At 38.3% G+C, this 22252-nt stretch overlaps 1 protein-coding gene across 1 annotated transcript; it reads right to left on the reverse strand.

Annotated features, from left to right (window-relative positions):
• Window positions 1-13500: 13500 nt before the first annotated feature.
• LOC122705236 lies at window positions 13501-14463 on the reverse strand. The gene has a single exon (XM_043920483.1). It carries the CDS (start codon window positions 14437-14439, stop codon window positions 13501-13503), a length of 939 nt encoding a protein of 312 aa, XP_043776418.1. The 5' UTR covers window positions 14440-14463.
• Window positions 14464-22252: the final 7789 nt, after the last annotated feature.

The following is a 22252-nucleotide window of genomic DNA, read 5'->3' on the forward strand; positions in this document are numbered from 1 at the left end:
CTAGTTGCTTTAGGCATAAAGTTAGGTTATTTATTTGATTTTTCTCTTGTTTCTTGAGGTAAGCTTGTATTGCTTTGAACCTTCCCCTTAGCACTGCTTTTACCGAATTCCATAGGTTTGGGTTTGTCATGTTTTCATTTTCATTCATTTCTATGCATATTTTGCTTTCTTTTTTGATGGATTTTTTTTTCTTTTAATGCAGATCCTCATCCAGTGGTTCTGAGGAATATTTGAAATTTTGAGATTCTGGCATCTCTTACAAGCTCCTACACAATGCTACTGGTTCCCAGTCCACTGTGTGAAAAACAGGTTTTAAAGGATCATGGCTCATCTTGACAAGTTGCATTCATGCATGCTCAGTTGTTTCTGACAGATTCCCTGGACTGTAGCCTGCCAAGCTTCTCTGTCTCTGGGATTCTCCAGGCTAGAATACTGGAGTGGGTTGCTATGCCTTCCTCCAAGGATCTTCCTGACCCAGGGATCAAACCTGCATCTCTTATGCCTCCTGTATTGGCTGGCTGGTGAAGACCACCATCACCACCTGGGAAGCCTCCTGACAAGTTATCTTAATGTTAATAGGAAAACAGATTTTAAAATAATGAAGTAAATTAATTAACCTTGTATAAAGATACATTTAATTCATTTAACTGTAAATAGAAAATATAAATATTGATTCAAAAATCAAGCTTATATATAATAGGATTTACAGTTTGGGGGTAAGAATTCAGAATATTGATGTAATATTTGATTTTTTAAGGTCCTCACTATTAAAAATTCAAGTTGCTATTTGCATATATAAAGAAATGTTTTATTAGGCATCTTTGTTTCTTATTTCTTCTATTTTTATATTTTCTCATATTTTCATTTTTTGTTCTAAAAGCAGAAAATGGGAAATAATCTAATATTTAACTGAATCAAGGTAAATTGGTCTCTCAAGTGAAGAGAGATACTATATAGTTAAATATATCAGTTCAATTATTATTACCGGTTTACACTTGGATACACTAGTGTTTCTCAATTTTGGATACTCATTTTCAAGTAAACAAGGGAGTTTGTTTTTTTATTATTTCAATACCCAGGGTATACCCTATGTCAATAAAGTCAAATTTTTAGAGTATAACATAAGATATCAGTATTTTTTGAAAACTTTTAAACCTTTAATGTGCATGGGAATAACCTAAGGATCTTGATCAAAAGCCCAGATTCTGATAGTAAGTCTCATAAATGACTTGAGATTATGTATTCTAAATAAAATATCTCAGATCTTGTCACTGCTACTCATCTATGGACTTGAAAAAACGAAGGGTAGAAGATCTCTTGTTTTGAATATCTTCCTAGAATTCTTACAGATTCTAGTAAAGTGCCCCCAATTAAAAGGTTTCTTTAGCATTGGCTTTGGTGTGGCTGCAGGATTCTGGGATGTTTGAAGGGTAATATATGTGTACGGAATGCCACCTTATAGGTGAGCATACTATGATTTACACTTACTTCAGTGTGCTGAATAAAAGAAGCAAGAAAGAGACTTGGAGTTTGGTAAAGGTCAAGGCTGTATGTTATCACCCTGCTTATTTAAGTATTTTGCAGAGTACAACATGCAAAATGCCTGGCTGGATGAAGCACAAGCTGGAACCAAGATTTCCGAGGGAAATATCGGTATTTCAGATATGCAGATGTCACCACCCTTATGGCAGAGAGAGAAGAGGAACTAAAGAGCCTCTTGATGAAAGTGAAAGAGGAGAGTGAAAAAGTTGAATTAAAACTCAACATTCAGAAAACTAAGATCATGGCATCTAGTCCAATCACTTCAAGGCAAATAGATGGGAAAAAATGGAAACAGTGACATACTTTATTTTCTTGGACTCCAAAATCACTGCAGACGATGATTGCAGCCATGAAATTAAAAGACATTTACTCCTTGGAAGAAAAGTAGTGACCAACCTAGACAGCATATTAAAAAGAAGAGTCAGTGACATTGCTTTGCTAACAAAGGTCTATCTAGTCAAAGTTTTGCTTTTTTGAGTAGCCATGTATGGATGTGAGAGTTGGACCATAAAGGCTGAATGCTGAAGAATTGATCCTTTTGAACTGTGGTGTTACAGAAGACTCTTGAGAGTCCTTTGGACTGCAAGGTTAAACCAGTTAAACCTCAAGGAAATCAATCCTGATATTGATTGATATTGATATCAGTCTAATATTCATTAGCAGGATTGATGCTGAAGCTGAAGCTCCAATAGTTTGGACACCTGATGTGAAGAGCTGAATCATTTGAAAAGACCATGATGCTGGGAAAGATTGAAGGCAGCAGAAAAAGGAGGGGATGACAGAGGATGAGATGGTTGGATGGCCATCACTGACTCAGTGGACATGAGTTTGAGCAAGCTCCAGGAGATGGAGTGCTCCAGTTCCTGAGGTCACAAAGTGTCGGACACGACTGAGTGACTGAACAACAACAGCAACATTAACAAAAGGTCAGACACAGAAAGAATGTAAACAGAAAGTATAAACATATTTTCCTATGACTCTACATCCTGAAAAATATTAAGATACTCATAGAAGCCATTCTTTCAGCTCTAACAGGATACATTTTCTGATTTAGGCGAATATATATGTTGTTTTTGTTCAGTCACTCAGTCATGTATGACTCTTTGTGACCCCATGAACTGAAGCACACCAGGCTTCCCTGTCCTTCACCATCTCTCAGAGCTTGCTCAAACTCATGTTCATTGATTCAGTGATGCCATCCAGCCATCTCATCCTCTGTCATCCCCTTCTCCACCTGGCTTCAATCTTTCCCAGCATCAGGGTCTATTCTAATGAGTCAGGTGGCCAAAGTACTGGAGATTCAGTTTCAGCATCAGTCCTTCCAATGAGTAGGCAGGGTCAATTTCTTTTAGAATTGACTGATTTGATCTCCTTGCAGTCTAGGGGACTCTCAAGAGTATTCTCCAACACCACAGTTCAAAAGCATCAATTCTTAAGCTTGTACTTCCAGTTTGTGGAATCAAGATTGTACAAGCTGGCAGAATCTAACAGAGTAGGTATCATGCCTGAGACAGGAGCTTTTATAAATCTTTTTTTAAATTTATTTTATTTGGAAGGATAGGAATTTTAATTGTAGCTGTTTTCCTTCTTTTACAGTACTGATGAAAATTAAGTCAAATAATACAAGAGCACTTGGAAAATGAATGTCTGACATTGACGAATGAATAGGTAATGGAATAAAAGGGTTCAGTTCAGTTCAGCTGTTCAGTCATGTCTGACTCTGCGACTCCATGGACTGCAGCAGGCCAGGCCTCCCTGTCCATCACCAACTCCTGGAGTTTACTCGAACTCATGTCCACTGAGTCAGTGATGCCATCCAACCTTCTCATCCTCAGCTTCATCATCAGTCCTTCCAATAAATATTCAGGACTGATTTCCTTTAGGATGGACTGGTTGGATCTCCTTGCAGTCCAAGGGACTCTCCCGAGTCTTCTCCAACACCACAGTTCAAAAGCATCAATTCTTTGGTGCTCAGCTTTCTTTACATTCCAACTCTCACATCCATACATGACCACTGGAAAAACCATAGCTCTGATTAGATGTACCTTTCTTGGTAAAGCAATATCTCTGCTTTTTAATATGCTCTCTAGGTTGGTCATAACTTTCCTTCCAAGGAGTAAGCGTCTTTTAATTTCATGGCTGCAGTCACCATCTGCAGTGATTTTGGAGCCCAAGAAAATAAAATCTGTCACTGTTTCCATTGTTTCAGCATCTATTTGCCATGAAGTGATGGAACTGGATGCCATGATCTTAGTTTTCTGAATGTTGAGTTTTAAGCCAACTTTTTCACTCTCCTCTTTCACCTTCATGAAGAAGCTCTTTAGTTCTTCTTCACTTTCTGCCATAAGGGTGGTGTCATCTGCATATCTGAGGTTATTGGTATTTCTCCTGACAATCCAATTCCAGCTTTTGCTTCATCCAGCCCAGCATTTTGTATGATGTACTCTGCATGTAAGTTAAATAGGCAGAAAGAAAGAAAGTGAAAGTGAAGTCGCTCAGTTATGTCCGGCTCTTTGCGACCCCATGGACTGTAGTCTAGCAGGCTCCTCCATACATGGGATTTTCCAGACAAGAATACTGGAGTGGGTTGCCATTTCCTTCTCCAGGAGATCTTCCTGCCCCAGGGATTGAACCCAGGCTCCTACAGTGAAGGCAGACACTACCGGCTGAGCCACCATGGAAGTCCATACTAGAGTGGGTAGCTGTTCCCTTCTCCAGGGGATCTTCCCAACCAAGGGATCGAACCCGGGTCTCCCACATTGCAAATGGATTCTTTATGAGCTGAGCCACAAGGGAAGCCGTAAATAAGCACGGTGACAATATCATCCTTGCCCGTACTCCTTTCCCAATTTGTAACCAGTCTGTTCTTCCATGTCCAGTTCTAACTGTTGCTTCTTGACCTGCATACAGATTTCTCGGGAAGCAGGTCAGGTTGCCTAGTATCCCCATCTCTTTAAGAATTTTCCAGTTTGTTGTGATCCACACAGTCAAAGGCTTTGGTGTAGTCAATAAAGTAAAAGTAGATTTTTTTTTTTTTTGGAACTCTTGCTTTTTCAATGATCCAACGGATGTTGGCAATTTGATTTCTTTACCTTTTCTAAATCCAGCTTGAACATCTGGTAAGTTCATGGTTCTCATACCACTGAAGCCTCAGATGAATAAGGCAGCACATTATCCAAACATCATGATCTTAATGAGTAAGATGGTTTATTTGGGAAAAGACTGAAGACAATTGAGCATCTAAAATATCATGTGAATTCATAGTTACAAGGCAAATGTCCAGAAGCAGAAAAGCAATATTTCAAGTGGCAGAGAAGAGAAATTTTAAAAACAAAACCAGGGAGGAGCCAAGATGGCGGAGGAGTAGGACAGGGAGACCACTTTCTCTCCTACAAATTCATCAAAAGAATAACTGAATGCAGAGCATACCTCACAAAACAACTTCTGATCGCTAGCTGAGGTCATCAGGCGCCCAGAAAAGCAGACCATTGTCTTCGAAAGGAGGTAGGACAAAATATAAAAGATAAAAAGTGAGACAAAAGAGCTAAGGACGGAGACCCGTCCCGGGAAGGGAGCCTTAGGCGGCCTTGCTTGGGCTAGGGTCGGCCTGAGTGCCCTGAGGACAATCGGAGGGAGCTTCTGTGAGGTGCCAACTTGAACTGTGGGAGACCAAAAGAGAGAAAATTAACCGGCCGGAACACACTGCCGGCCGTTCGCAGAACAAAGGGACGGAGAAAGTCCCAAGAAGAGGTCGCAGGCTGCGGACCGCCCAGCCCCGCCGGAGGGAGGAGGCAGGGGGGAGGGGAGGGTCGCAGCGAGACACAGGGCGCAGGCACCCGACCGGCGCGGGCGGGACTGGGGCTGGGGACGCAGAGGGCGGAAGGCGCGCGCACCCGACTGGCGCCAGCGGAAACTGAGACTGGGTCCGCGGAAGGGAGTGAGTGTGCCACACCTGGGGATAGTGCGCCCATCAAGCCCCTCGCTGCCTGGACCGCTCTGACGGGGAAGGCACAGAGAGCAGGCGCAGCTTTTCCTTCCCCGCTTTTGTGTAACACCCGAGGGCTGGAACCTGGCGCAGCGCGGGGCGCGCTCCATATAGAACAGCCGGGAGCCTGAGCAGCGGCAGACGGAGAAAGCAGCGTCAGCCCCTCCCGGCAGCGCCAGCCTGCCCCCGCAGGGCCAGCCCATCCCCGCAGCGTCAGCCCCTCCCAGCAGCGCAACGGAACTAGCTAACTGAATAAGAGCCCACCTCCGCCCGCCTGTGTCAGGGCGGAAATGAGGCTCTGAAGAGACCGGCAAACAGAAGCCAAATAAACAAAGGGAACCGCTTCAGAAGGGACTGGTGCAACAGATTAAAATCCCTGTAGCAAACACCGACTTCACCGGAAGGGCCCTGTAGATATCGAGAAGTGTAAGCTGGAACGAGGAGCTATCTGAAACTGAGCCGAACCCACACTGACCGCAGCAGCTCCAGAGAAACTCCTAGATATATTTTTACTTTTTTTTTCTAAGTAAGGAAAAAAAAAAAAAATTTTTTTTCTTTTTATATTTTTTCTTTTTTATTTTTTCTCTTTTATTTTCCTTTAAAATTCCCTATTACTCCCCCATTACTCCTTAACTTTCATTTACATAGATTTTTACGATTTTTTTAATTAGGGGAAAAAAAATTTTTTTTTTTCTTTCTTTCTTTTTTTTTTTTTTTTGTTTTTTTTTCTTTTTCTTTTTTCTTCTTTTTTTTTCCTTTCCGTTTTCTCTTTTATTTTCTACTTTTCTTTTTCTCTTTTTTCTTTTAAAGTCCTCTAGTACTCCTCTACTACTCTTCATTTTCATTTTCACTACACTATAACCTTACCAAAAAAAAAAAAAAAAAGAGAAGCCCTATCTTTAAACCGAAGATTATTCTCTCCCAATCTTGACTCTCTGTTTTCTACCTCAGAACACCTCTATTTCCTCCTTTCCCCTTCTCTTCCCAATCCAATTCTGTGAATCCTTGTAGGTGTCTGAGATACGGAGAACACTCTGGGAACAGACAGCTGCGTAGATCTGTCTCTCTCCTCTTGAGTCCCCCTTTTTCTCCTCCTGCTCATCTCTATCTCCCTCCTCCCTTTTCTCCTGTTCATGTAACTCTGTGAACCTCTCTGGGTGTCCCTAACAGGGGAGAATCTTTTCGCCATTAACCTAGAAGTTTTATTATCAGTGCTGTATAGTTGGAGAAGTCCTGAGACTACAGGAAGAATAAAACTGAAATCCAGAGGCAGGAAACTTAAGCCCAAAACCTGAGAACACCAGAAAACTCCTGACTACATGGAACTTTAAGCAATAAGTGACCGTCCAAAAGCCTCCATACCTACACTGAAACCAACCACCACCCAAGAGCCAGTAAGTTTTAGAGCAAGACATACCACGCAAATTCTCCAGCCACACAGGAACATAGCCCCGAATGTCAACATACAGGCTGCCCAAGGTGACACCTAACACATAGACCCATCTCAAAACTCATTACTGGGCACTCCATTGCTCTCCAAAAAGAAGAAATCAAGTTCCACGCACCAGAACACTGACGCAAGCTTCCCTAACCAGGAAATCTTGACAAGCCAATCGTCTAACCCCACCCACTGGGTAAATCCTCCACAATAAAAAGGAACCACAGACCTCCAGAATACAGAAAGGCCACTCCAGACACAGCAATCTAAACAAGATGAAAAGGCAAAGAAATACCCAACAGGTAAAGGAACATGAAAAATGCCCACCAAGTCAAACAAAAGAGGAGGAGATAGGGAATCTACCTGAAAAAGAATTTAGAATAATGATAATAAAAATGATCCAAAATCTTGAAAACAAAATGGAGTTACAGATAAATAGCCTGGAGACAAAGATTGAAAAGATACAAGAATTGTTTAATAAAGACCTAGAAGAAATAAAAAAGAGTCAATTAAAAATGAACAATGCAATGAATGAGATCAAAAACACTTTGGAGGGAACCAAGAGTAGAATAACGGAGGCAGAAGTTAGGATAAGTGAGGTAGAAGATAAAATGGTGGAAATAAATGAAGCAGAGAGGAAAAAAGAAAAAAGGATCAAAAGAAATGAGGACAACCTCAGGGACCTCTGGGACACTGTGAAACACCCCAACATTCGAATCATAGGAGTTCCAGAAGAAGAAGACAAAAAGAAAGGCCATGAGAAAATACTCGAGGAGATAATAGCTGAAAACTTCCCTAAAATGGGGAAGGAAATAGCCACTCAAGTCCAAGAAACCCAGAGAGTCCCAAACAGGATAAACCCAAGGCGAAACACCCCAAGACACATATTAATCAAACTAACAAAGATCAAACACAAAGAACAAATATTAAAAGCAGCAAGGGAAAAACAACAAATAACACACAAAGGGATTCCCATAAGGATAACAGCTGACCTATCAATAGAAACCCTCCAGGCCAGAAGGGAATGGCAGGACGTCCTGAAAGTAATGAAAGAGAATAACCTACAACCTAGATTACTGTATCCAGCAAGGATCTCATTCAGATATGAAGGAGAACTCAAAAGCTTTACAGATAAGCAAAAGCTGAGAGAATTCAGCACCACCAAACCAGCTCTTCAACAAATGCTAAAGGATCTTCTCTAGACAGGAAATGCAGAAAGGTTGTATAAACGTGAACCCAAAACAACAAAGTAAATGGCAACGGGACCACACCTATCAATAATTACCTTAAATGTAAATGGGTTGAATGCCCCAACCAAAAGACAAAGATTGGCTGAATGGATACAAAAACAAGACCCCCATATATACTGTCTACAAGAGACCCACCTCAAAACAAGAGACACATACAGACTAAAAGTGAAGGGCTGAAAAAAAATATTTCATGCAAATGGAGACCAAAAGAAAGCAGGAGTCGCAATACTCATATCAGATAAAATAGACTTTCAAATAAAAGCTGTGAAAAGAGACAAAGAAGGACACTACATAATGATCAAAGGATCAATCCAAGAAGAAGATATAACAATTATAAATATATATGCACCCAACATAGGAGCACCGCAATATGTACGGCAAACACTAACGAGTATGAAAGAGGAAATTAATAGTAACATAATAATAGTGGGAGACTTTAATACCCCACTCACAACTATGGATAGATCAACTAAACAGAAAATTAACAAGGAAACACAAACTTTAAATGACACAATGGACCAGCTAGACCTAATTGATATCTATAGGACATTTCACCCCAAAACAAGCAACTTCACCTTTTTCTCAAGTGCACACGGAACCTTCTCCAGAATAGATCACATCCTGGGCCATAAATCTAGTCTTGGAAAATTCAAAAAAATTGAAATCATTCCAGTCATCTTTTCTGACCACAGTGCAGTAAGATTAGATCTCAATTACAGGAAAAAAATTGTTAAAAATTCAAACACCTGGAGGCTAAATAACACGCTTCTGAATAACCAACAAATCATAGAAGAAATCAAAAAAGAAATCAAATTATGTATAGAAATGAATGAAAATGAAAACACAACAACCCAAAACCTATGGGACACTGTAAAAGCAGTGCTAAGGGGAAGGTTCATAGCATTACAGGCTTACATCAAGAAACAAGAAAAAAGCCAAATAAATAACCTAACTCTAAACCTAAAGCAATTAGAGAAGGAAGAAATGAAGAACCCCAGGGTTAGCAGAAGGAAAGAAATCTTAAAAATTAAGGCAGAAATAAATGCAATAGAAACTAAAGAGACCATAGCAAAAATCAACAAAGCTAAAAGCTGGTTTTTTGAAAAAATAAACAAAATTGACAAACCATTAGCAAGACTCATTAAGAAACAAAGAGAGAAGAACCAAATTAACAAAATTAGAAATGAAAATGGAGAGATCACAACAGACAACACTGAAATACAAAGGATCATAAGAGACTACTACCAGCAGCTCTATGCCAATAAAATGGACAACTTGGATGAAATGGACAAATTCTTAGAAAAGTATAACTTTCCAAAACTGAACCAGGAAGAAATAGAAGATCTTAACAGACCCATCACAGGCAAGGAAATCGAAACTGTAATCAAAAATCTTCCAGCAAACAAAAGCCCAGGACCAGATGGCTTCACAGCTGAATTCTACCAAAAATTTAGAGAAGAGCTAACACCTACCTTACTCAAACTCTTCCAGAAAATTGCAGAAGAAGGTAAACTTCCAAACTCATTCTATGAGGCCACCATCACCCTAATTCCAAAACCTGACAAAGATGCCACAAAAAAAGAAAACTACAGGCCAATATCACTGATGAACATAGATGCAAAAATCCTTAACAAAATTCTAGCAAACAGAATCCAACAACATATTAAAAAAATCATACACCACGACCAAGTGGGCTTTATCCCAGGAATGCAAGGATTCTTCAATATCCGCAAATCAATCAATGTAATACACCACATTAACAAATTGAAAGATAAAAACCATATGATTATCTCAATAGATGCAGAGAAAGCCTTTGACAAAATTCAACACTCGTTTATGATTAAAACTCTCCAAAAAGCAGGAATAGAAGGAACATACCTCAACATAATAAAAGCTATATATGACAAACCCACAGCAAGCATCACCCTCAATGGTGAAAAATTGAAAGCATTTCCCCTGAAATCAGGAACAAGACAAGGGTGCCCACTCTCACCACTACTATTCAACATAGTGTTGGAAGTTTTGGCCACAGCAATCAGAGCAGAAAAAGAAGTAAAAGGAATCCGGATAGGAAAAGAAGAAGTGAAACTCTCACTGTTTGCAGATGACATGATCCTCTATATAGAAAACCCTAAAGACTCTACCAGAAAATTACTAGAACTAATCAATGAATATAGTAAAGTTGCAGGATATAAAATTAACACACAGAAATCCCTTGCATTCCTATATACTAACAATGAAAAAACAGAAAGAGAAATTAAGGAAACAATACCATTCACCATTGCAACAAAAAGAATAAAATACTTAGGAGTATATCTACCTAAAGAAACAAAAGACCTATACATAGAAAACTATAAACACTGATGAAAGAAATCAAAGAGGACACAAACAGATGGAGAAACATACCGTGTTCATGGATTGGAAGAATCAATATTGTCAAAATGGCTATTCTACCCAAAGCAGTCTATAGATTCAATGCAATCCCTATCAAGCTACCAACGGTATTTTTCACAGAACTAGACCAAAGAATTTCACAATTTGTATGGAAATACAAAAAACCTCAAATAGCCAAAGTAATCTTGAAAAAGAAGAATGGAACTGGAGGAATCAACCTGCCTGACTTCAGACTCTACTACAAAGCCACAGTCATCAAGACAGTGTGGTACTGGCACAAAGACAGAAATATAGACCAGTGGAACAGAATAGAAAGCCCAGAGATAAATCCACGAACCTATGGACACCTTATCTTTGACAAAGGAGGCAAGGATATACAATGGAAAAAAGACAACCTCTTTAACAAGTGGTGCTGGGAAAACTGGTCAACCACTTGCAAAAGAATGAAACTAGAACACTTTCTAACACCATACACAAAAATAAACTCAAAATGGATTAAAGATCTAAATGTAAGACCAGAAACTATAAAACTCCTAGAGGAGAACATAGGCAAAACACTCTCTGACATAAATCACAGCAAGATCCTCTATGACCCACCTCCCAGAATATTGGAAACAAAAGCAAAACTAAACAAATGGGATCTAATGAAACTTAAAAGCTTTTGCACTACAAAAGAAACTATAAGTAAGGTGAAAAGACAGCCGTCAGATTGGGAGAAAATAATAGCAAATGAAGAAACAGACAAAGGATTAATCTCAAAAATATACAAGCAACTCCTGCAGCTCAATTCCAGAAAAATAAATGACCCAATCAAAAAGTGGGCCAAAGAACTAAACAGACATTTCTCCAAAGAAGACATACAGATGGCTAACAAACACATGAAAAGGTGCTCAACATCACTCATTATTAGAGAAATGCAAATCAAAACCACAATGAGGTACCATTACACACCAGTCAGGATGGCTGCTATCCAAAAGTCTACAAGCAATAAATGCTGGAGAGGCTGTGGAGAAAAGGGAACCCTCTTACACTGTTGGTGGGAATGCAAACTAGTACAGCCACTATGGAAAACAGTGTGGAGATTCCTTAAAAAACTGGAAATAGAACTGCCATATGACCCAGCAATCCCACTTCTGGGCATACACACTGAGGAAACCAGATCTGAAAGAGACACATGCACCCCGATGTTCATCGCAGCACTGTTTATAATAGCCAGGACATGGAAGCAACCTAGATGCCCATCAGCAGATGAATGGATAAGGAAGCTGTGGCACATATACACCATGGAATTTTACTCAGCCGTCAAAAAGAATTCATTTGAACCAGTCCTAATGAGATGGATGAAACTGGAGCCCCTTACACAGAGTGAAGTAAGCCAGAAAGATAAAGAACATTACAGCATACTAACACATATATATGGAATTTAGAAAGATGGTAACGATAACCCTATATGCAAAACAGAAAAAGAGACACAGAAATACAGAACAGACTTTTGAACTCTGCGGGAGAAGGTGAGGGTGGGATGTTTCAAAAGAACAGCATGTATACTATCTATGGTGAAACAGATCACCAGCCCAGGTGGGATGCATGAGACAAGTGCTCCGGCCTGGTGCACTGGGAAGACCCAGAGGAATCGGGTGGAGAGGGAGATGGGAGGGGGGATCGGGATGGGGAATAAGTGTAAATCTATGGCTGATTCATATCAATGTATGACAAAACCCACTGAAATGTTGTGAAGTAATTAGCCTCCAACTAATAAAAAAATTAAAAAAAAAAAAAAAAAACAAAAAAAAACCCAACATGAAATGGCAATTATTTGTAAATTAAGGGGCAAAACAGCCTGAATCATACCACAGTGATAAAAATTAGCGTATCAGCAGTTGCTCTGTAAGTAGCTATAGCATTGTGCTGAGAAGATAAGTCAAGGTTGTTGAGGTTACTTTTATAAAAAATTTTTTCTATCAAATATAGTAGTTTAAGTCTCTATTATGAGACTATAAAAAGTCTCCTTTTTTCTTGTTTTGATTAAGTAGGTTAGAAATATTTTGATTATTTTTATGATACTAGATGAAATAATAGTAAAAATAGTATTAAGGAGATCTAGAGGAAAGCAACACAGTCTTATAGGGAACTGAAGTTGCTTGATGTGTAGAAGAAAATTCCTTGGGAAACCTTAGTTCATGCATATTCAGTCATGTCTGACTGTTGGCACACCCCATGGACTGTATCCAACCAGTCTCTTCTGTCCATGGGATTTTTTCAGACAAGAACAGTGGCATGGGTTGCCATTTCTGCCTTCAGGAAATCTTCCCAACCCAGGCATCAAATACTTGTTTCACGCATTGGTAAATGGGTTATTTACTACTAACACTACCTCCCACAATTACATGGGGCCAAAGAATCATATTGAGAAAAATCACAGGTCTTGGAAACAAACACTCTAGGCTTTAGCATTTGTTATGTTTAGGACTGTGGGCAAATAATCAAACTAAATTCAACTAGGATTTACTCTGATATAGGCTGTGCATATAAATAAAGTTATCCATTTCAAGTGCTGGAAATAGTGCATAATATTTCATAAAATTCTGATAATATAGATTACTAGGATTGTCTTCAAAATCTTCATTCCTTCCTTTATATTGTTCTTGTTCTCTGCATTATCATTGCAAATACAACTAAGACTCCTTTAACCCTCAAGTGTTTTTATAATATTATACATAATCACAGTTTCTGATTTTATATATAATGACTTTAATATATGTTGAAGAAGAGGTCTGAAGTAGAATTTTGGATATATTTTTTATATGTCACTAAGCTTCCCAAATCAATAAACTCAATACATATTATATCTTAGGGAGCAAAAGGACTTCTATGTCATCATGATAGTGATTCTATTCATACACGTTTTTCAATCTCCAGAATTTTTTCAGGGCAAGTTTGACATCCTTGTTACGCAGACTGTAGATCAGAGGATTCAGCATGGGTACAATGCAGGTATAAAACACAGAGGACACTTTTCCTTGATCCATGGAGCTCACAGATGATGGCTGCAGGTATGTGAATGTTGCAGATCCAGAGAAAACAGCAACAGCTGAAATATGAGAACTGCATGTGCTGAAGGCTTTGGACCTGCCCTCAATGGAGTGGATTTGGAGGATGCTGGAGAGAATGAAGATGTAGGAAGCAAGGATGGTTAAGGAAGGTGTCACAATGTTAAATGCACTCGAGACTAGAACCAATAATTTGTTGGTATAGGTGCTAGAACAGGATAGCTCCAAGAGTGGAAAGAGATCACAGAAATAATGGTTAATCATCTTGTTCTTGCAGAAAAAGAGTCTCAACATAAAGCCTGTATGGATTGTAGACCCGATGAAACCCAAAATATAAACTCCCACTGTGAGGCGGAAGCAGATGTGGTAAGACATGATGACATTATAAAGCAAGGGGTTACAGATGGCAACATAGCGGTCATATGCCATTACAGCCAACATGTAACCCTCTGCAATGATAAAAATGATGAAGAAATAGAGCTGAGTCATGCATTCAGTGTAGGAGATAATATTCTTCTCTGTCACAAAATTCACCAGCATTTTGGGGGTTATGACAGTGGAATGACAGAAGTCAACAAAAGACAGGTTGATGAGGAAGTAATACATTGGAGTGTGCAGGTGGGAACTGAGCCCAATCAGTGTGATCATGCCCAGGTTCCCCACCACAGTGACCACATAGATTCCTAGGAAGAGGAAGAAAAGGAGCAGCTGGAGTTGTGGTTGTTCTGTGAGCCCAGCAAGGATGAACTCAGTCACTGAGGAGTGGTTTCCAGGGTCCATTATCTTCTCAGTCTGTTCTAAGTTTACAAAAGAAAATCAGCATACTTTAGTGTGCATGTGTGCATGTGTTATAGGGGAGAGTAGTTCTCCAGAGATCATTATTTGATCCCTTCTCAGATGAGATTGACAATCTTTTCTTGGATCTCTCAAGTCTCTCTTGTTTCTCTGGGACCAAAAAAAAAAAAATCCTGGTTGAATCAGAGAAAGAAATATAAACTCTACAAACTTTAATAATTCAAGCACTTCATAACTTTATCAGAGGAAACCCCAATTGCTGGATTTTGAAAATCATCGGGAAGGGCTTCCTTGGTAGCTCAAATGAGTCTGCCTGCAATGCATGTGACGTGTGTTCAATTCCTGGGTTGGGATGATCTCCTGGAGAAAGGAATGGCAAGCACTCCAGTATTCTGGTCTGTAGAATCCTGTGGACTGAGGAGCCTGGCAGCTACAGCCCACAGGATCACAAAGAGTCGGACACAGCTGAGTGACTAAGCACTAAGCACGCACTTCCATTTCTGAGTACTTTTTCTTTCCTTCCATATTCTATATGTGTATACTAACATATGCATGTCAAATGGCATAATGTACATTTCACCCACAATAAATAATAAGAGTGCATGTCTTCTATAATTAATAAAGAGGATTCAAAAACTTTATTACTTTTAACTGTATTAGCCTCAGCTACTTTCCTTACTAGAATCCCACTTCAAAATATCTGAAGCACTGGACGACTACTTGTATCATTCCACCTGAGGGCTGCTGTTTCATATGGCAGCTTCCTCCTCCCTGGACCATGACCCCAGAGAGCAGAAACATAACTTTTTGGCAGACATCATGCTTATATCTCCATAGCTTGTCCAACTCCAGAACCCATCTTCCCTTGTTCTAATTTAGATAATCTTGTACATGTGCGTGTGCAAGCTAAGTTGCTTCAATCATGTCTTTGCAACCCTATGGACCATAGCCCACGAGGCTCCTCTTCCATGGGATTCTACAGGCAAGAATACTGGACTGGGTTGCCATGTCCTCCTCCAGGGGATCTTCCAAACCCAGGGATTGAACCCACTACTCTCTTATGACTACCTGCATTAGCAAACTGGTTCTTTACCACTAGCACTACCTGGGAAGCCTTAGATAATCTCAGGAACCAGAATATGATGTCCTAAAAGTAGGGCAGGTATTCCATCACTGTGACCAGTGTGGCAGTATACTCAGATTGATCAATGCAATTTGAACTTCATGGCCAATGGTAGAGGTGAGAAAAGTATTCATATTCCAAAAACATAAGAAAGGTTTTTAAAGGCAAACAGAAGATTCCATGCTGGTCTTTGTGTGTTTGTGTGTGTGTGTGTGTGCATGCGCAATCATGTATTTTGCATGTGTTCTCTATGGAATTCAAAGATGGTAGAGATATAGGTTAGTAGAGTGCATGCAAAATACAATTAGGAATTTTAGTTTAAAAGCAATTTTGGATAATGTTGGTCAGTTGTGTGATTTTTTTAAGAGACCAAGACATGTTTAGTTTATATTTGCAAGGAAGATGAGCAGATTCTAGGAAATGGAAATTTATATTCTTAATTAAAACTCAAACAGTGGTTGGATTAATATGTTCAGTCTGACGTACAATACTTAATGTAACAGACAAACTAGAAAATGTCAGAAAAATGATCTAGAAATCTGTCACTTTAGAATGTCTGGAAAAAACTGAAGATAGTTTTAGAGCAAAACAAAAATTCATGTAGCATAGGACAGTTAACTCACGTCTCAAAATGTTGCTTTACTTAAGACATATTGGTGTCATTTATATGCCATCAAGAGACTGAGGTAAAATTAACTGCTTGAAACTACAGGTGAAATATTTGGGTTCAAACTGAAATGACTGTTCCAACTCTGACATAACTAGATCTTAGTCAAAGTGTTGCTTTCAGCCTGAATAACTAGTTATTTAGCAGATATATTGTTAATGACATAAGCACTTGATGGCTGGTTGGATTAAATAGTCTTTTACATCTCTTCCAGTTTCAATGTTTAATGAATTTATAATTATTATAAGTTCTGATATTAAGCTAGTAATGGATTAAAACTTCATATCAATTCCATACTTGCCCTATGACCTTGGGTTAATTACATCTACTGTCCAGTTCTCTGAAAAAAAAATACTAATATCTGTTTCATGTGAAAATTAAGTGGATCTTAGTAAGAAAATATCAATGTTATTTTACCTTTGATATATTGTTTCTTTCCAATATATCTTTTATTTAATCAACATTTTCATTCCTTAATGATGGCCAATGTTTTAAATTTTCTTCTCCTTAGCACACCTTCTTCTTGCCTCTTTTACATTAACACATATGGTAATACATATTTGAAGATTTTTACTGAATATTAGCTTCCTAAGCTATCAATATTTTCCATAGTGACTAAATAAGTTCAAATCAATTTCTTTGTCATTCAGAGATTTATATTGTCTGACAGCTAAAGAAATGTTTTCTTATTAATGTTGGAACAGCTATCACATAATTTATTTCACAAAAAAGCATAGTAGGCTCTCATTTTCAATTCATCAAATTCCTTTAGCTTTTCTCACTCTACCCCCTTATCCTGTGAAATCTATTTAATAGTAAAGACACTGTAATCAAGGTCCTTAAAAAGTGCAAGACACAGTTAATAAGAACATGTTCTATGTGCCTAAGAATACATTTCTTATGTCACATTTAGCATGAACTTTAATCTCTATTAATTTAGTTATTTACTAGCTTTTCTTCTGTACCTGATGATTAACTCAAAACAGTGCCTTCCATAAAGAAAGTACTGATAAAGATGATATTTTAATAAAATGATTGAAAATTTAGCAAAAAGTTAACATAGACTTCACGTAAGTGAATGAAGCTCTCAGATGTGCCAGAGTTGAAGTGAGTAAACAAAGTGTTTGCCATGAATTTCTTCAACAGGGAAAAGATAGGTGGTAAAATATTACTTGTTCATCTGGGAGTTGACTATTCGAGTGAGGACAGGCAGAGATAGAGAAAATAGCTACCTGTATCTCCTGTTAGTGCACCAGGAGGGAGACATTTAAAAAGTTAGAACTGGGTTTAAGACACTTCCTCCTTAAAAATTTTGAATTGTGTCCCCCCCCCCCCACCACTTCTCTGAAGGCAAAAATGATTCTGACGATGCCAGTGGATAGTCATGAGTACCAACCTTGCAGGACTCTGTGGTGTTGAGGGTCATAGCCTAAAAGCATCTGTGATAATAATTTTGTGTCACTAGTCGATCTCTGATGAAGCTGATGGCCCTCTGCAAAAGTTGGTTAATAGATGAGGATTTTATACTCTGGGTATCAATACTAAGTGTCTGATGATGAGGAACAAACAATGATAATTATCTCCCACTAGAATCTTACCCCACAACTATGGCTCTTGGGAAAATAAATAATTAGAATTTCCCTATTTCCCCATTGACTCTCAAGTGTTGAACAGTGTCACATAACTCTGGTTATTTTTTCTTGTTAGGTTATTTATCGTAAACAAGGATGTAATAGATTTTGTTAGAGCCCACTAAATTTCATGTCAAACTAATTAAAAGTTCAAAATTTCATGAAATTATACAGACATACACTAAAGCAATATCTTAAAGTGGTTTTTCACAAGGGGAAAATGGAAAATTGAGGGAAACAAATTTTATATGTAAGATTTGAAATTTCTGTTTTCATATATAATACTAACTGTACTTATATATGATGATACACTCATAAATAAAAGTTACTTGGATATTTTAACTTGAGACTAACTAAAAGCATCTTATAGCTATTGTCATAACCCTGTGAGAAGCTCCTAACAAATCTAAAATCGAAGGATGATGACTAATAATTTTATAATTTCCCCAATAATTATAAAATAGATGCTGGAGAACAAGATACATATACATGTGTTCTAAAGATTATTTTAGCTTTTTAATACTAAATAGTTTTATTTATTAGGAAATAAAAATTACATTTAATATTTTTATTCAAAAGACTCATGCAAATGTAATACCAGAATTGACACAGTATTCGCCAATTTGGAGATCTTTTGCTTGAGGGAAGAGGTATAAATAGTGCTTCAGTGAGTATGCTTAAAGTCCAAGTGCTTCTGTTCATCTCCTGATCCACCATTTACTGCTGGTAAACTTGGACAAGCAACCTCACTCTCTATTTAGCAGAGATATAGCACCTGAAGGGCTTCCCTGATGGCTCAGATGGTAAAGAATCTGCCTGCAATGCGGGAGACCCAGGTTTGATCCCTGGGTCAGGAAGATCCCCTGGAGGAGGGCATGGCAATCCACTCCAGTATTCTTGCCTGGAGAATCCCCATGGACAGAGGATCCTGGCGGGCTACAGTCCATAGGGTTGCGAAGAGTGAGATACAACTAAGCAACTAAGCACAGTATAGAGCACCCTGAAAAATAGTAGTAACAATAATGATTATTTTTTTGTTATAGTTGTTACAATGTGCTATTAATTAGAAAGTAAGTGGTCATTACACAAGTCAAAATACAAACACCAATGACAATGTTTAAAACATTCATCTCTTTTGTCTTTCATTAAGTAAGAGGCTATAAATAGTCATCAAATTAGGGGATGTAGAATCATATATGCAGTCTCCTATTGTTATTATATAGATTATTTTATGATTACATGCCTCAAAGTAAAATTTAAAAAGAATTTCACTTGATTAAAAATAAAAGAAGAAACAGAAAATCTGAAATATCTACCTAACAGCTAAATAAAGATGAACTTGGGGGGAAAAAAATGAAATGAATTTTACAAATAAGCATGAAGCCTAAACTATTCAACTTCTGGAGAAAAGACTAAAGAAAATCTAATATATTGGAGTTGCTTGATAATTCTTAGAACACAGATTAACCATATAATGTTGACAAACTCTGTTTTGTCCAACTTAAAAACTATTCTTAAAAGATATCATTAGAAAATTAAAACAAGCCACTACAGACTGTTATTGAAAATGTATAAACAATACAGACAATAACATGAAGATTATCAAGCCAATGAAAAATAGGAAAACTGTCTGAACAGATATATCATAGAAGATGATAAAAGAATAGTTAATAAGTTCATAAAAAATAATAAAATCAGTACTCATTATGAAATGAAAGCTAAAGGTAAACCACCGTGACAAACCACCACATACCTATACTGAATTAGCATTAAATACATAAGTAAATAATAGACAAACAAAAACCTACAATTACAAAACTTTGAGGCAACATGAAACATCTAGAGAGGATATAGAGCTACCACTTTGGAAAACTGTGCAGCAATTTTAGAAAGTCAGGTATACACTTATGTTATAACCTAGCACCTCTACCCCTTGGTATTTTACCCAAGAGAAATGTACACAAATGTATACACTAAAACGTGTACAAAAATGAGCATAGAAGATCTGGTACTAACAACCCACTGAAAACAACCCAAACACTTAACTAATGAATAGGTAAATGAATTGTGATATGTACTTGTACGCACAGGGTGGAATATTATTTATTAATAAAAGTAGTAAATCACAAATGCATGCAGAAACATGGACTAATCCTAAAAATGGCATGTTGTCTAAAATGAGCCAAACGTAAAAGAGTACCTACTGTATAATTCCATTTATATGAGAGTCTGGAAATCTAGAAAAGTAGAACTAATAACCTATAGAGTAGAAATGAGGTCATTTCCAGACTGCAGTGGGGCATGGGAGAATATCTGGGAAAGGCCATGAGAGAGCCTTTTAGAATGATAAAAATATTTCATATCATTACCGAGGTGTTTGTTTCACCAGTGCACAGTGTATGCAATTTTCAAAACTTTTGGTAGGAGGACTTTATTTTTAGAATGAGTATATACATTCTTGATGTAATCTTGACAAACTGTACCTTGATATAGTCTTGATTTAATCTCAATATAGTAAAAATAGAATGAAATGAATCAATGTTAATTATAAGACATAAAAATGTAATAAAAAATCAGCAAGGATAAGGAAGATCTGATCAAGATTCATAAATTTGAATATATGTATATTTTCATAGCTTGCAGAAACATTAAATGAAACACATTCTTTTTAAAGGCAGATTTGGGGCTTCCCAGATATCCCATGAACAGAAGACAGCATAGGATTAGATGGCTGGATGGCATGAGTTTGAGCAAACTCTGGGAGATAGTAAAGGACAGGAAAGCCTGGCATACTGCAGTCCATTGGGTCACAAAGAGTATTCTAATGACTTAGCAACCAAGCAACAACAATAAGGTGGAATTAATGGTAAAGAATCTGCCTTCCAAGGAGACATAAGAGACATGGGTTTGATCCTTGTGTCTGGAATATCCCTGAAGGGCATGGCAACCCATTCCAGTCTTCTTGCTTGTAGAATTCCATGAACAGAGAAGCCTGGCAGGCTACAGTTAAGAGGGTGTCTTTGAGTCCAACATGACAGAAGCAAATGAGCATGCACCCATGAAGAATCTTTATAAAATTATTTGTATGGTGGTTCATGATGCAAGCTATAGTACCTTTTCAAATGCTTTCACTGGTCTTTACATTTAAGAAATTAACAACACAATTCTTACAGGTTTTCTCATAAAATATTTAAAAAAGAGGCAAAATACATGCCATGTAGTGACATGTTTCAGGGAGAGAAATTTGAATTTTTTTTCTTTTATCTTCTCATTTCTTTTCCTTCCTTACAATCAGACACTCAATTTGGCTGTTTTCTTGCTCTCTGTACATCCTCTGCCTGACCACACTTACTTCTTACTCACATGACTGACTTTCTGCCCCAGGCCCCAGCTATTAGTCATTTCTTTTTGCCTAGGGGCAGTGAGAGATGTGTCCCTCTGCTGGTTTCCCTGGTAATTAATGAGGCTATCTGAGGTCAATTCCCCTATGACTGGTGATCTCCCCCATTCCAGCCCTCTCTTCCCAGAGTGAAGACAGTCATCATGCCCTGCCCATCCATGAGCTGCACATGGTGGGGTGTCCCTTCAGGATCTTGCTTCAGAAGCATAAAATCCATTGAACCATTGATGTCTTTAATACTGACTCTGAGCTCTTCCATTGATCTTAAAGCTGGGAAAGAGCAGACCCATAAGCCTGAGGGGTTGCAGCCCAACACCTCCATTCTTCTTTTTCTTCATTTTCAACCTCTTTTCCATCCTTCTTCCTTCTTTCTGTACTCCATTATTTAGCAAAAATTACTTATAAGGCATTTTACCACTTAATGAGGTCTGTTGTTGTTCAGTCCCTAAGTTAAAGTAAAGTGAAAGTCTCCCAGTGAAAGTCCGACTCTTCGCGACCCCATGGACTCCATGAAATTCTCCAGGCCAGAATACTGGAGCAAGTAGCCTTTCCCTCCTCCAAGGGATCTTCTCAATCCAGGGGTCAAACCTAGGTCTCCCGCATTTCAGGTATATTCTTTAAAGCCCAAGAATACTGGAGTAGGTAGCCTATCCCTTCTCCAGAGAATCTTCCAGACCCAGAATTGAACGGGGGTCTCCTGCACTGTAGGCAAATTGTTTACCACCTAAATTATCAGAGAAAAACCTGTTCAGTCCCTAAGTGGTGTCCATTTCTTTGTGACCCCATGGACTACAGCATGATGGGCTTCCCTGTCCTACACTATCTCCTAGAGTTTGCTCAAACTCATGTCCCTTGAGTTAGTAATATTATCTAACCATCTAATCCTCTGTCATCCCCTTTTCCTCTTGCCCTCAATCTTTCCCAGCATCTGGATCTTTTCCAGTGAGTCAGATTTTCAAAACAGGAGACCAAAGTAT

Source organism: Cervus elaphus, chromosome 2 (assembly GCF_910594005.1).
Source record: "Cervus elaphus chromosome 2, mCerEla1.1, whole genome shotgun sequence".
NCBI lineage: Eukaryota > Metazoa > Chordata > Mammalia > Artiodactyla > Cervidae > Cervus > Cervus elaphus.